We start from the raw sequence: 13,673 nt of genomic DNA on the forward strand, positions 1-13,673 counted from the left end.
CTGGTGGATCTAGGCTAAGGAGGGGGTACTTGCCACATAGATGCATTTTTTCAGTGCCTAAACTAAAGTGTTACCAAAGTTCCAAGATGAAGCAGGGACTACACACATGCCTGCCTGTGTATGCCCCATTGGTCTCCACATTTAAATCCAAACTATATATTCACTACTTTAATCTAGCACACCCTAATTAGAGCTGCTGATTAGCTTCTCATGTTGCAACTATGTTTGTTAAATGCTCAATAATAAAAGCTTTACAATCAATATGAACTCTAACTGCCCCTCATCTATACTATTAAACTAATAATGGAATCAGGTCCTGTCTCACTCATTGTTCTTTATCGTCCCCCAAAATACAATGCATCCTTCTTATCCGATCTGATTGAACTTTTGACCCACCTAAGCTCTTACTCTCAGAGAATTATCCTTCTTGGTGATTTCAACATCCATATTGACATTACTACATCTAAACTGAGAAATGAATTCCTATCCTTACTGGACTGTTTTGACTTGACACAACATGTTGATTTTCCCACCCACTCTGGTGGTCATATATTGGATCTGATCTGCACTTCTGGACTATCTGTTGTCAACATTTACAGCACTGATTTGGGACTCTCTGACCATAAAGCAGTATTTTTCACTGTCTCTCTGCCTTTCCCTCCTCTTACCTGTAAATGACAAATTTCTTACAGAAACCTTAAAAATATCTGTCCCTCTATCCTTTCTGGATCCATTTCTGATCTTTTACTGTCTTCACCTATTCCACCAACACTAGATAGTCTTGTTGACCACTATAACTCAGCCCTTCATTCAGTATTAGATAAAACAGCTCCTTTAAAACATAAGGAGGTTTCCTTTAAACGTTCAGCTCCTTGGTATAATTCAGAATTGCGATCTATGAAAGTAGCTGGTCGACACCTTGAGAGAATGTCACGTAAGACTGGCCTCACCGTGCACATCCAGGCTTTCTCTGACCACCAAAGAGCTTACAGAGAAGCACTAACTGCTGCCAAGAATACCCACTATGGTAGAATAATAGAAAGTGGCCACAATAACCCAAGGGTTTTATTTTCTGTAGTTAATAAACTACTCCAACCCGCATCTGGCCCAACTACCTCTTCTACTGAAGTCTGTGAGGAATTCCTCCACTTTTTCTGTAACAAAATTAAAGATCTAAATAATTCAACTAACATAAATACATCATCTGTTTATATCTCTCCCTGTTTTCCCACTCCATCCAGCTCCTTCTCTAAGTTCTCACCAGTCACATCTGTGTTTGTTAATAACCTGCTTTGTAAAATAAAGCCGACTACTTGTGTACTGGACCCCATCCCCAGCACACTACTTAAATCCTGCCTTCATGCCATAATCCCGACTGTTACAACAATAATAAACTCATCCCTTGACACTGGCTCTGTGCTGCTCACTTTTAAAATTGCTTCTGTAACCCCAATGTTAAAAAACTCTGGTCTTGATGGTGATGATCTTAACAATTTCCAACTTACCTTTTCTGTCAAAAGTTCTTGAGCGTGTTGTAGCTTTCCAACTCACCAATTACTTAACCTCTAATAACTTGACGGAACCCTTTCAGTCTGGTTTCAGGGCGCGGCACAGCTGTGAAACTGCTCTGCTACGGGTAACCAATGATTTGCTTATGCCAGCAGACTCTGGACAAACCAGCATATTAATTCTATTAGACCTCAGTGCAGCATTTGACACAGTCAGACATGACATTCTACTGTCCAGAATGGAGAACATGCTGGGCATCTCTGGCACTGCCCTCCAGTGGTTCAAGTCCTATCTGACTGATATGCAAGAGTTTGTTAGTCTTGGCAACAGCAGATCCAGCTCAGCGCCAGTCACACAAGGAGTCCCTCAGGGCTTTGTCCTCGGCCCTCTTCTCTTCTGTATTTATATGCTTCCCGTTGGCCATATTATCCATAGCTATGGACTGGGTTATCATTTTTATGCAGACAACACTCAACTCTACTTCAATGTTAAATGTGGAACTTCATCAGAGCTTTCTCAGCTCACAACCTGCCTTAGTGAAATTAAAACCTGGATGGAGCAGAACTCTTTAAAATTAAATTGCAATAAAACTGAACTCCTGCAAATTGGGACTAAAATGCAACTTAATAAAATGAGCTCCTTCCCAGTCTATCTTGGCGGTGATCTCATCAGACCTGCCTCTACTGTAAAAAATCTTGGTGTCATTTTTGATTCCTCCCTCACTTATTCTGTCCACATAAATCACATTAAGAAACTTTCTTACTTTCACCTCCGTAACATATCCCGTGTTCACTCCTTCCTCTCCTTCTCTAATGCTGAGAAACTTGTCCATACTTTTATCACATCCCACATCGATTATTGTAATTCCCTACTGGCAGGTGCCCCTTCTAATCTTATATCACAGCTCCCGCTTATTCAAAACTCAGCTGCAAGAGTCCTTACTCGAACCAGCAGCAGCAGCGAGCACATCACACCCATCATGCTCTGTCTTCACTGGCTCCCTGTGTCTTACAGAATCGAATATAAAATCCTACTAATAACCGACAAAGCCTTAAATAACCTCGCACCAAACTACATCAGTGACCTTCTCCATCACTATGTGCCTGCCCGCCCACTAAGGTCCTCTGATTCTGGCAATCTTGTTGTGCCCCTCACTAATCTACACTCCATGGGTGACAGGGCCTTCAGCTGTATAGCGCCCAGACTCTGGAATGACCTACCGAAATTAATCAGGTCAGCTGACTCCATGAATTGTTTTAAAAAACAACTCAAAACTCATCTGTTCAGGAAGGCTTTTAGCTCTACTTGACTTTATTATCTTTCTCTCAGTTTACCTCTCTGTCAAGAAGCTCATGTAACCTGTATGTGTGTGCTATGCCATCAATTATATTGTCTGTTAGGCTTTTTCTCTGAATTCACTGTCGTAATCTTCTTCATTTATTTATCTGTTTTGTACAACGCTATATACTGTATACCCTGCCGTTCTTTATTATATTCTGTAAGTGCCTTGAGCATGGGAAAGACGCTATATAAATAAAATTTATTATTATTATTATTATTACTGTTTCTGTTCTTGGTATCCAGGCTGTGGCACTTAGTGGCACCAAATACATTGGGAGCTTTGGCACTTCAGAAGTGGAAGGATTTAATTCAAAGACAGAATGGGTTTTTCAGAAAGCCTTTGTCATCAGAACTATGAAGTTATCTGACTTTGTGTCTCTTAGCATCACCCTTGATGTTCTACTTTCTCAAGTAATTCTGTTGTCTGGAGTGTTTGTCTTCTCTGCTCCACTCTTAGCTGGCAATATTTCTGTTATATTTTAGTATACTGCCAGTATGCTTGACATTATCATAGTCTTTATTGTGTGCTAAATGTTATTTGCAGATTTTTACACTTGGTGAAGAGCACTATTCAAAAATAAATTTAATTTTGGATGCAATTTTCTACGGTAATTAACAGTACAGAAAGTCTGTCCGAGCTGACACCACAGTTAACAAGTGCCTTCAATCAACAGCATTGGTGCTTCTTTAGAATGAAATATCGTCATCTTTTACAGTCAGTTAGATGTGCTATGCAGAGGGTTTTTATTTTATGTTGATGATCATCCCATTATGATGTCACTGAATTGATCAGCAGTGTTGGGTTTGCTGCAGTGTAGGGACATGCAGACATGAGTACTGAGCACCAGGCTGTGTTCATCATGTATGCAATGGGGATAAAGGGAACTTATCATCTTTATTTGATCTTATAAAAAACATCTGATGCTGTCACTGTGACACAATTTTTTTAGCTTTTTTTTGTGGAAGCATTTCACACTTTATGTTTGATATGATTTTGAAAAGCATACTCCCTTTGATCTTTGTGCTCCTGCACCGTTGACATGTTTGTCAGATTTTCTTTTCATTTCCTGCTTGTTTGCGCCATAGTTTGTTTATATTTCAGACAGGTATTCATATCTGAATTTCATGGTCATGTAAGCTTTTTAATAAAGCTACCAAACTGCCATCCTTTCAAGGCTAGGGGCCAAAACAGTTAGAAACAGTTATATCATAACCAGGTATGTAAACAAAAAATTCAAAATAATTTTGTAGAATTGTGCTGCAAAGTTGCTACATTTTAGTCACAACAATGAAACAATGGCCTATTATACCACATTAGCAGCCTGAAAAAGAGCAATAACAGAACCATTTTAAGCTTACTGGAGATTGCTTCAGACCTTAACTCTATGAAGTAAGTATTAGCACCTACCTGCTTAAGCTAACTGCTAACGATATACAAGTAAAAAAGCGAATGAGTGAAAAATAAAAAAATAGCTGATTACCTTAAACAAACAGGAAAACAAAAGATAATGGTGCTAAAGAAGTACAGAGAAAACAATATGCAGAATGCAAAGGCACATAGAGTATATAGTAAAAGTCCATGAGAGAATTTATAGTGCCTGAAACTGTCATCACAACCATGTGAGCAGACCTAACCTCAGGGTGTAATGACTGCTCAAAAAGAAACAGTCGCAGATGAGTTTTAGTTTAAGCTCAGAAGAAGAGGAGTGAGAAAAACAATCAAAGATCAATACCAATAAACAAGAAAATAAGTATTTAAACAAAGCCCAAAACATGAAGCTAAAAATCAGGGTCGGAAACAAAGTAGTAAGTAGACAGACAACCAGGAATTTGTTAGCCAAAATGACACACACAAATAACAGTCAGGAAACCAGAGTCAACACCAATGGATAAAACTACAACCCCAATTCCAAAAAAGTTGGGAGGCTGTGTAAAATGTAAATAAAAACAGAATGCAGGGATTTGCAAATCTCATCCATACATCCATCCATTTTCCAACCCGCTGAATCCGAACACAGGGTCACAGGGGTCTGCTGGAGCCAATCCCGGCCAACACTGGGCACAAGGCAGGAACCAATCCTGGGCAGGGTGCCAACCCACCGCAGGACACACACAAACACACCCACACACCAAGCACACACTACGGCCAATTTAGAATCGCCAATCCACCTAACCTGCATGTCTTTGGACTGTGGGAGGAAACTGGAGCGCCCGGAGGAAACCCACGCAGACACGGGGAGAACATGCAAACTCCATGCAGAGAGGACCCGGGAAGCGAACCCAGGTCCCCAGGTCTCCCAACTGCGAGGCAGCAGCGCTACCCACTGCGCCACCGTGCTGCCCTTTGCAAATCTCATAAACTAATATGTGATTCACAATAGAACATGGAAAACATCAAATGTTTAAACTGAAAATGTAAGAAAAGAATAAGGTCATTTTCAAATTGTTGGCAGCAACAAATCTCAAAAAAGTTGGGACAGGGTGATGTTTAGCATTTCCTCTTCTGTTAGTAACACTCCGTAAACATCTGAGAACTGAGGAGACCACTTGCTAGACTTTTGGGAGAGGAATGATGTCACCTTCTTGTCTGATATAGGATTCTAGCAGCTCAACAGTCGTGGGTCATCTTTGTCGTATTTTTCATATCATGATGCGCCAAATGACTTCAGTTTTGTGAAAGGCCTGGACTGCAGGCAGGCCAGTTCAGCATCTGGACTCTTCTACTATGAAGCTATGCTGATGTAACAGATGCAGTATACAGTTTAGCATTGTCTTGTTGAAATATGCAAGGCCTTCCGTTGTGTGGATGGCAGTATATATTGTTCTAAAACCTGTATATACCTTTCAGCATTGATGGAGCCTTTCCAGACGTGCAAGCTGCCAATTCCATAGGCACTAATGTACCCCTATATCATCAGTTACAGTTACAGGCTAGTGAACTGAGTGCTTATTATAAGCCAGATGGCCCTTCTCCTCTTTAGTCCATGTTTTCCAAAAAGAATTTCAGCTTTCAATTCATCAGACCACAGAACAGTTTTTCAGCTTTGGCACAGAGAAGATGGTGGCATTTCTGGATTATGTTCACATATGTCTTCTTCTCTGACAGACAGAGCTTTAACCTGCATTTGTGGATGGCATGACGAACTGTGTTCACAGACAATGATTTCTGGAAGTGTTCATGAGCCCATGCAATGATTTCCAGGACAGAATCAGGCGTGTTTTTAATGCATTACCGCCTGAGGGCCCGAAGATCACAGGCATTCAGTATTGATTTCAGCCTTGTCCCTTTCTCATGATTCTCTGAATCTTTTGATGATATTATGTACTGTAGATGATGAAATACTCAAAGTCTTCACAATTTTACACTGAGTAACATTATTCTGAAATTGTTTCGCAATTTGTAGATGCAGTTTTTGCAGATTGGTGAACTCTGCCCATCTTTACTCCTGTGAGACTCTGTCTCACTAAGATGCTATTTATACCCAATCAACCTAATTAGTTGCAAAATGTTCCTCTGACTGTTTCTTTTTAGTACCAGTTACTTTTCCAGCCTTTTGTTGCGTTGTCCCAACTTTTTTGAGACGTATTGCTGCCATCAAATTCAAAATGAGCTAATATTTTTCAAGAACTAATTAAATGTCTCACTTACAACATTTGATAAATACTGCTGCAGAAGTGCAGTGCTTACCTGAAACAGGTTTTTATTCTCACCTTACAGATGAAGGTCTGGAAGATCCAGGCCTTTAATGACCTCTTGGGCACAGCCATCAGCAGTGTGTCAGTTTGCAGGGAGAGTGTCAACCCTTGTTGAGAGGTTTTCTTATCTTGGCAGTGACATTTATGTCTCTGGTGACTCTTCCTATGAAGTCAGTAGACGGATTAGGAGAGTATGGGGGGGTCATGAGGTTGCTGGAATGGAGTGTGTGGCGCTCCCTATATCTATGCAAAAGGGCAAAGGTCCAAGTCTTTAGAGTCCTGGTGCTTCTTGTCTTGCTATATGGTTGCGAGACATGGACGCTATCCAGTGACCTAAGATGGAGACTGGACTCCTTTGGTGCTGTGTCTCTCCGGAAAATCCTTGGGTACCGTTGGTTTGATTTTGTGTCAAATGAACGGTTGCTCATGGAGTCCCGAATGAGGCACATTACCCTGCATTGTGAGGGAACGTCAGTTACAGCACTTAAGGTCATGTAGCACATTTCCCCAAGGGTGATCCAGCTCGTAAGATCCTCATTGTTGGGGATCCGAGTGGCTGGACCAGGCCAAGGGGTTGCCCACGTAACACCTGGATGCAGCAGATAGAGGGTCATTTCCAGAGGGTGGGACTGGACCGCGTATCTGCCTGGGGGATTGCCAAATGGGATCCAGAGTTGTTTTGTCATGTAGTGGGTGCAGCAACGCACTGTACCAGTGCATGCTCCCCAACTTGACTTGACTTGACTTGACAGATGAACGTAATTGTAGTTGGAAAGAACAGCTGCAAATTCCTCCCTTAACAAAATTCGTCTCAATAAAAATCTTCTCATACGTGCAGTACGATTAACAACAAACTGCTGCACTGCACACTGAATAAATCTGTAAGAGGGTAGAGCGTTATCCTTCTCTACACAAAATCTCTTGGCGGTGATGAAAGTGTGTCCATGCCCAGAACGTGAAAGCATAGTGCGCATGTAGGCCAGCATGGGATTAGGAAGGGGGGACAATCACGCTTGGGTACAGGATGGCACAAACATGCCTAGTGTGAGTACAGCTTTAAGCACTTAAGCACCAAATCACTACCCAGAAATCCAAATTCCATAAATTACTTCCATATAAATTTTATTTTAGCAATTCTACAGGAAAACACTCAACAGGAAGATTTTACAATACAATACAACCGTCTGTATTGTGCAATAATAAAGAATCACATACACTATCTTGTATAATATTTATGTATTACAGTATGTATATAAATAAATGCAGAGTAAAATGAAGAGGAAATTGAATGAAGTGAACAACTTAAATATATTTAATTTGAAACTAAACACAACTACATAGACAGAGAGAATGGTAATGCTTGATATCCATGTCGACTTTTATAAATCTTTTGTGGGTGTTCATTTCCTTTTCTATATCAACAAGCATGTGTTCTGATAGGGAAAATAAGCCATCAGCTATCTTCACTTATTAATTTCTTTGAGCATTATTGCATATGCCTCCTTGTGTACATACACGTATAGTTAAATAAATTATGTATCTCAAAAAACAATCATTCAGAAACCTTGCAAAACAACAAGGCCTAGCCCAATTACTAAATGGAGCACACTGCAAAAATAAATCTAACACTACGGCAAGAGACCTACAGAGAGAGTCAAAAAATGTCAGTGACCATTCAACTTTCAGAATCGTAAAATGGTGTCATCAGAGTAATAATAAATATTGTAAGTTTTACAAAAACAAAGCACAAGCAGAGAAAACATCCAAAATTGATGACTACTGTTTCTGAAACACAGATTACAAAACACATGATACCATAAAAAATTACAAATAACTGAACACTGAATCACAACATTGAGAATGCCAGGATTTATGTAATTTCTGTTGTTTGTTCTTCTCCCTTTTTTGATGGTGTTGTTATTGGTACCACATTGAGGTACTGTTGTTGTAACACAGTGCATCGTCAGGACACATGCATGCATGCATGATGCAGCATATGATGTCACATGAGGCCCATGATCTTTTAGAATACCAAAGCCCGAGAGTCAAAAATAGGAATTAAAGTCCAAAAGGCCATAACACTGACTTGAACTGGTTACCCCTATCTAACGCTAAAGAAAAAGTCAATTTGTTAGTTTTGTGTGTGTGAATAAGACACTTAACTTTTGTGCACTTCTATAGAGGAAGGCAATTTTAACATAATATGTTACATGACTGGCAATCAACATACTAGCAGTATGCATAGCCATGAAAAACAAGCGCAAAAATTATAAAGATTGTTGTCTATTAATATCAGACTGGGATTCATAACACAACATAAATGACAAATAAAAAAGAAGTATCACCATTACCTCTGTAACTCACTAATTGACTTTTTATCATTTTCCCCTTTCCCAGCACGCTGGCTTTTGCTTACCTGCAAATATTCGCAGCCTCCTCCTATGCAGGAATGGACCTCGGCCAGAGCTGCCACACTCATCCTCATCATCACAGTCTCCACTTTCCAGCACATCCTCATCCTGCTCAAGGCTGCTGCCAACAGGGTGAACTTTTGCTCTGCGTCGAGGAGCGGACACTAAATGCAACAGCTGAAGAAAAAGAAATCAGGATATTTCACACTCGATTTGGAATCACACACTTTCTTAGCAGAGTACACGATTAATTAGTCTGAAATTAATTTTAGATAAATAAATAGGTAAAAATTAACCTTCAACTTTCTACACACAACAAAATACACTAAAATTGAATTTGTATTTTAATGTTTATTGACACTAATCAGAAGAGCTGCTTATTGTATTTGCTTTTATATTTCAAAGCTATAATGTTTTTAATAAATAGAAGAGTAAAACTCACAGTCAGAGTAAATAGTCACAGTTAAAATTAAATTAGTCAGTAAATAGTCACATTTATAATCAGTTGCATATCTCTGGATATACTTAATAAACAAAGGCTTGGCTGATGTCCCTCCAAAGCATCTACTGTACTGTATATCTGTAACTGCTTTATGGTGCACACAAACAAAGCCCTCCAAGCACTCAGCACACTCACTCCAACCAGTCCATTATAGCCCAAAAGCCATCTGCATTGCTGAAAGTTAAGCCACAGTGATATTTGATCTTTGGGATACATCATCGTTCTGGGAGTCCTGGATTTAATTATTCAATTTTGTGATAATTTGTTTGCACATAATACTGTCAAAAATTGAGCATCATGAAAAGAATGAAAACTTAGGACTGGCAAATGAGTTGAGGTCAAAATATTGAAAAAGGGGTTGTTACCAAAGTCAAAACAGGAAACCAAGCACCAAATTCCAGAAAAATAACCAAGATCAGAGTCAAAAAGAGAAAGCGTGAGATTTGAAACCAGAATAGCAAAAACAAAGATTCACAAAGAAAGGTCTAGAGCAGTGTTTCTTCATTTTTTTTTTCTTGTAACCCAACCTTGCTCTTCTTAATGAGAGAATAGCCACCAACAGTCATAGCAGAGCAATGTAGATTTCTTAAACTGCTCATGGTGAACTGTCGAGGGACACTTTGCAAAACCATACATGACCCTTTCCCATTGAATGCATCAATGAGTGAAGACCCTGCATGACTCAAAAGGTGGCAACCAATGACTCACAGTTTAAAAACCTATGGTTTAGACGTATAGCATTGAATCAAATCACTGAGGGAATGGAGCCTCATGCCAGTATTTAAAGTGTCACATAGATGACGTCTGATGTCGTGACAAGTGGAACTGCACCCCCCAAAAACCCAGAGACACATCTTAGAAACGCAATCTATGAAATAAATGTCAGCACCCATAATCAGTAAAAAAAAATACTGTTGCAGAATGATAACATGAAATTTAAAATGTCGATATTAATAAACTCATCCATCCATTTTCCAACCCGCTGAATCCGAACACAGGGTCACGGGGGTCTGCTGGAGCCAATCCAAGCCAACACAGGGCACAAGGCAGGAACCAATCCTGGGCAGGGTGCCAACCCACCGCAGGACACACACAAACACACCCACACACCAAGCACACACTAGGGCCAATTTAGAATCGCCAATCCACCTAACCTGCATGTCTTTGGACTGTGGGAGGAAACCGGAGCGCCCGGAGGAAACCCACGCAGACACGGGGAGAACATGCAAACTCCACGCAGGGAGGACCTGGGAAGCGAACCCAGGTCCCCAGATCTCCCAACTGCGAGGCAGCAGCGCTACCCACTGCGCCACCGTGCCGCCTTAATAAACTCTACAAGGAATTTTCTAAATGAATAATAAAATACTAGTTGACAATAAACTGTTATTGCCACATATAGATTTCAGAAAGATCATTGCTAAAGCAAGAAAACAGTTTTCTAAGTTGAGCCATTCACAACAGTATACTGTATTTGAATTAGTTTGTTACTTTTGTTATTATTCTAGCAGCATCATTTGCTACTCTGCTTTTAGTATGGGGATGACTGTCATTGGATGGTTGTGGCCATATTATTTATGGTTGCTGTGCCTTGTCACCCAAAAATCAAATATCTGAGCATTTTATTTTTCAAAAGTCAATCTACAAAAATATCACAAATTATCAGAAAACAAGCAAGTTATTTTGAGGACCTTTTTCAATGAACTTTTAACACTAGAATTACCAAAGCCTATGAAAAAACTCGTAATTCCGGCCCACCTTAAATCCCTTCGTACCTCTCCATCAGCGTCTTTTGTCTTGTAAATGTATCAATCAGCAGCAAGCAGCTTGCTATACCATCCCCCCCACCAGTGCAGAAAGGGCAAGAAGTTCTCCCAGCTCAAGCCTTGATTATCTGGGAGTGAAGTGCTGGAGTTTCAGAGGGGAAATAATATATCGTTATTTGTAACACATGCATGTCATGTGTGTTTTGTGTCTACAACAATCTATGTAAACACATCGTTAAAACAGAAACGTTTTTCATGTTTTAGTAATAAATGACAAAATGTTGACATAAACTGTATAACATGTGAAGGCTGAAGTCCAAATATCAAATAAACACTTTCACAAAAGTTGCAAGTATAATACGACAGCGTCTGTGGTGCGGCTGGAAGATATGCTGACTTGTAATCAAGAGGCTGCGGGATCGATTCTGGGTGTGTTGCAAATTTACAGTTTTGAGTAGTGAGCTGCTCTTATTGTTACTATTATACAATATAAACATACATTTGATTTGCGTCTGTAACAACCGGTGTAAATTTATTGCACTTATAAAAGTTAGTGTTTTTTTTTTCACTTTTATTCTCTCAATCACAATCACGATACAACCCCCCCACCACAGATCTGATGCATTATTATTTGAAATTGGGAATAACTATAGATGTGAGTGGTGTTTTGAGACAATGGAACTGGAAATTCTCTGATCTGGATGTATAAAAGCTGACACACAAACACTGGTGAATCTGCCTTCTTTGTACATCAACGTCGCTTTAATTTTTTCTATTCAGTTTTATTGAGTGTTCCTGCTCACACTGAATTAGTATGCACCTTATGGTCCATGATGTCAAAGTGCACTGACAAAAAACAGAGACATAGGTATCTCTTATATATATTTCTCTTCTGGTTCTTCCTGCTTCCACTTCAAAACTATTCCCATCCACATGCAGCCGACACAGCATTTCTTGATTCCTAATCGTCCTCTTCCAAACCCTTCCCCATGCTGCCTTTGGCTCCTGTGTCTTTACAACAGCTTCTTACACAGCAAACATCAGAAGCTAAAAATTATCATGAACACATCTAGAATTCAACTCTTCTCTAGCGTTTGCTTCCATGGGTGCACAGATAACTCAACCTCCTGGCCACGGACCATACTGTTTTAAAATACACGGGCAAATGTATCACCAAATCTCTCCACTATATGCTAACAATTCTACCTCTCCAAGATATGGACAGTTATATGTTTTTGACACAGCGCAAGCTACTGAAGTATGCTTACAAAATAAAGCAAACTCTGCATGCAGCGAAAATTTACTTCTCCAGCCAGATTCCATGCTCAGAACCATCAACCCCTTCGCTAAATCATACAAACACATGCATGAAATCGCACAGTCCAATCCAACAGCATCTGTACGAATGGTTTTCAAGGAAAACCCTAGGCAGGATTTAAGACGACACAATGCCCCAACATGTCACACCGATGTTGCAGCGATTTTCGTCAGAGAAGATGGCGAACCGCCTGCTGAAAGGGACATTTGCATCTATCCCATAGGCAACTCCTGTAAACAGATTTCCATGCTCAATATAAATTGTGATCCTATGGTTTACCCACTTTTATTCCCTTATGGAGACATTGGCTGGCACAAAGATTTACAACATGTTCCCGATAAAAGAACCGCCAAGCGAATAAGGCTTACTCAATGCCAATTTTACGCATACAGATTAGCAATGAGGAATACATTTAGTATTTTGCACTCCAGCGGCAAACTATTCCAACAGTACATCATAGATGCGTATGTTAAAACAGAGGGCGCGCATCTCAACTATCTCAGATTACATCAACAAGATCTGCACGTGGAACAATACAAAGGACTATCAGACACACTGCAAGCAAACGCTGAAAATAACAATGTACGTGTAGGCAAAATGATCGTATTACCGTCCACATTTCCAGGAAGTCCAAGATACATACAACAAAACTATCAGGATGCCATGGCCATAGTACGTAAATTTGGAAAGCCTGACTTATTTATCACTTTCACATAGTACTAGGGTGTTGTACCGTGTTAGCCATTATGAATGTACTACTTTCACTTTCACATGTAATCCTGCTTGGCTGGAAATTCTACATGCACTGTCAGATACCCAAAGACCAGAGCACAGACCTGATACCAGTCTTCAGCCACGGTCAGTTGTATGTGGCTTTTTCTAGGGTTAGATCTCTCGACTCATTATCTGTCTTCTCCACCAAAACACCTATGCACAACTGCGTCTTTCAAGAAGTACTTATTTCTTCTTGATTTCTGAATTCCTTTCTCACCGTTTTCCGTTCCTATTCTTACACCGCCGTATGCTATGGTGGGCGTCGGCTAGTATATGATATTTGGAATACAGTAATCCCTCCTCCATCGCGGGGGTTGCGTTCCAGAGCCACCCGCGAAATAAGAAAATCCGCGAAGTAG

The 13,673-nt window shown here is 40.1% G+C and overlaps 1 protein-coding gene across 1 annotated transcript in view; it reads right to left on the reverse strand.

Annotated features, from left to right (window-relative positions):
- gpc3 (glypican 3) overlaps positions 1 to 13,673 on the reverse strand; it is a 719,214-nt gene that overhangs the window by 147,711 nt on the left and 557,830 nt on the right. Inside the window, exon 7 of the mRNA XM_028815765.2 lies at positions 8,963 to 9,134. Within this exon, the coding sequence (XP_028671598.1) occupies positions 8,963 to 9,134 (172 nt within the window). The remainder of the gene's footprint in view (positions 1 to 8,962; positions 9,135 to 13,673) is intronic.

The sequence above is a fragment of the Erpetoichthys calabaricus genome, chromosome 12 (assembly GCF_900747795.2).
Source record: "Erpetoichthys calabaricus chromosome 12, fErpCal1.3, whole genome shotgun sequence".
Lineage (NCBI taxonomy): Eukaryota > Metazoa > Chordata > Cladistia > Polypteriformes > Polypteridae > Erpetoichthys > Erpetoichthys calabaricus.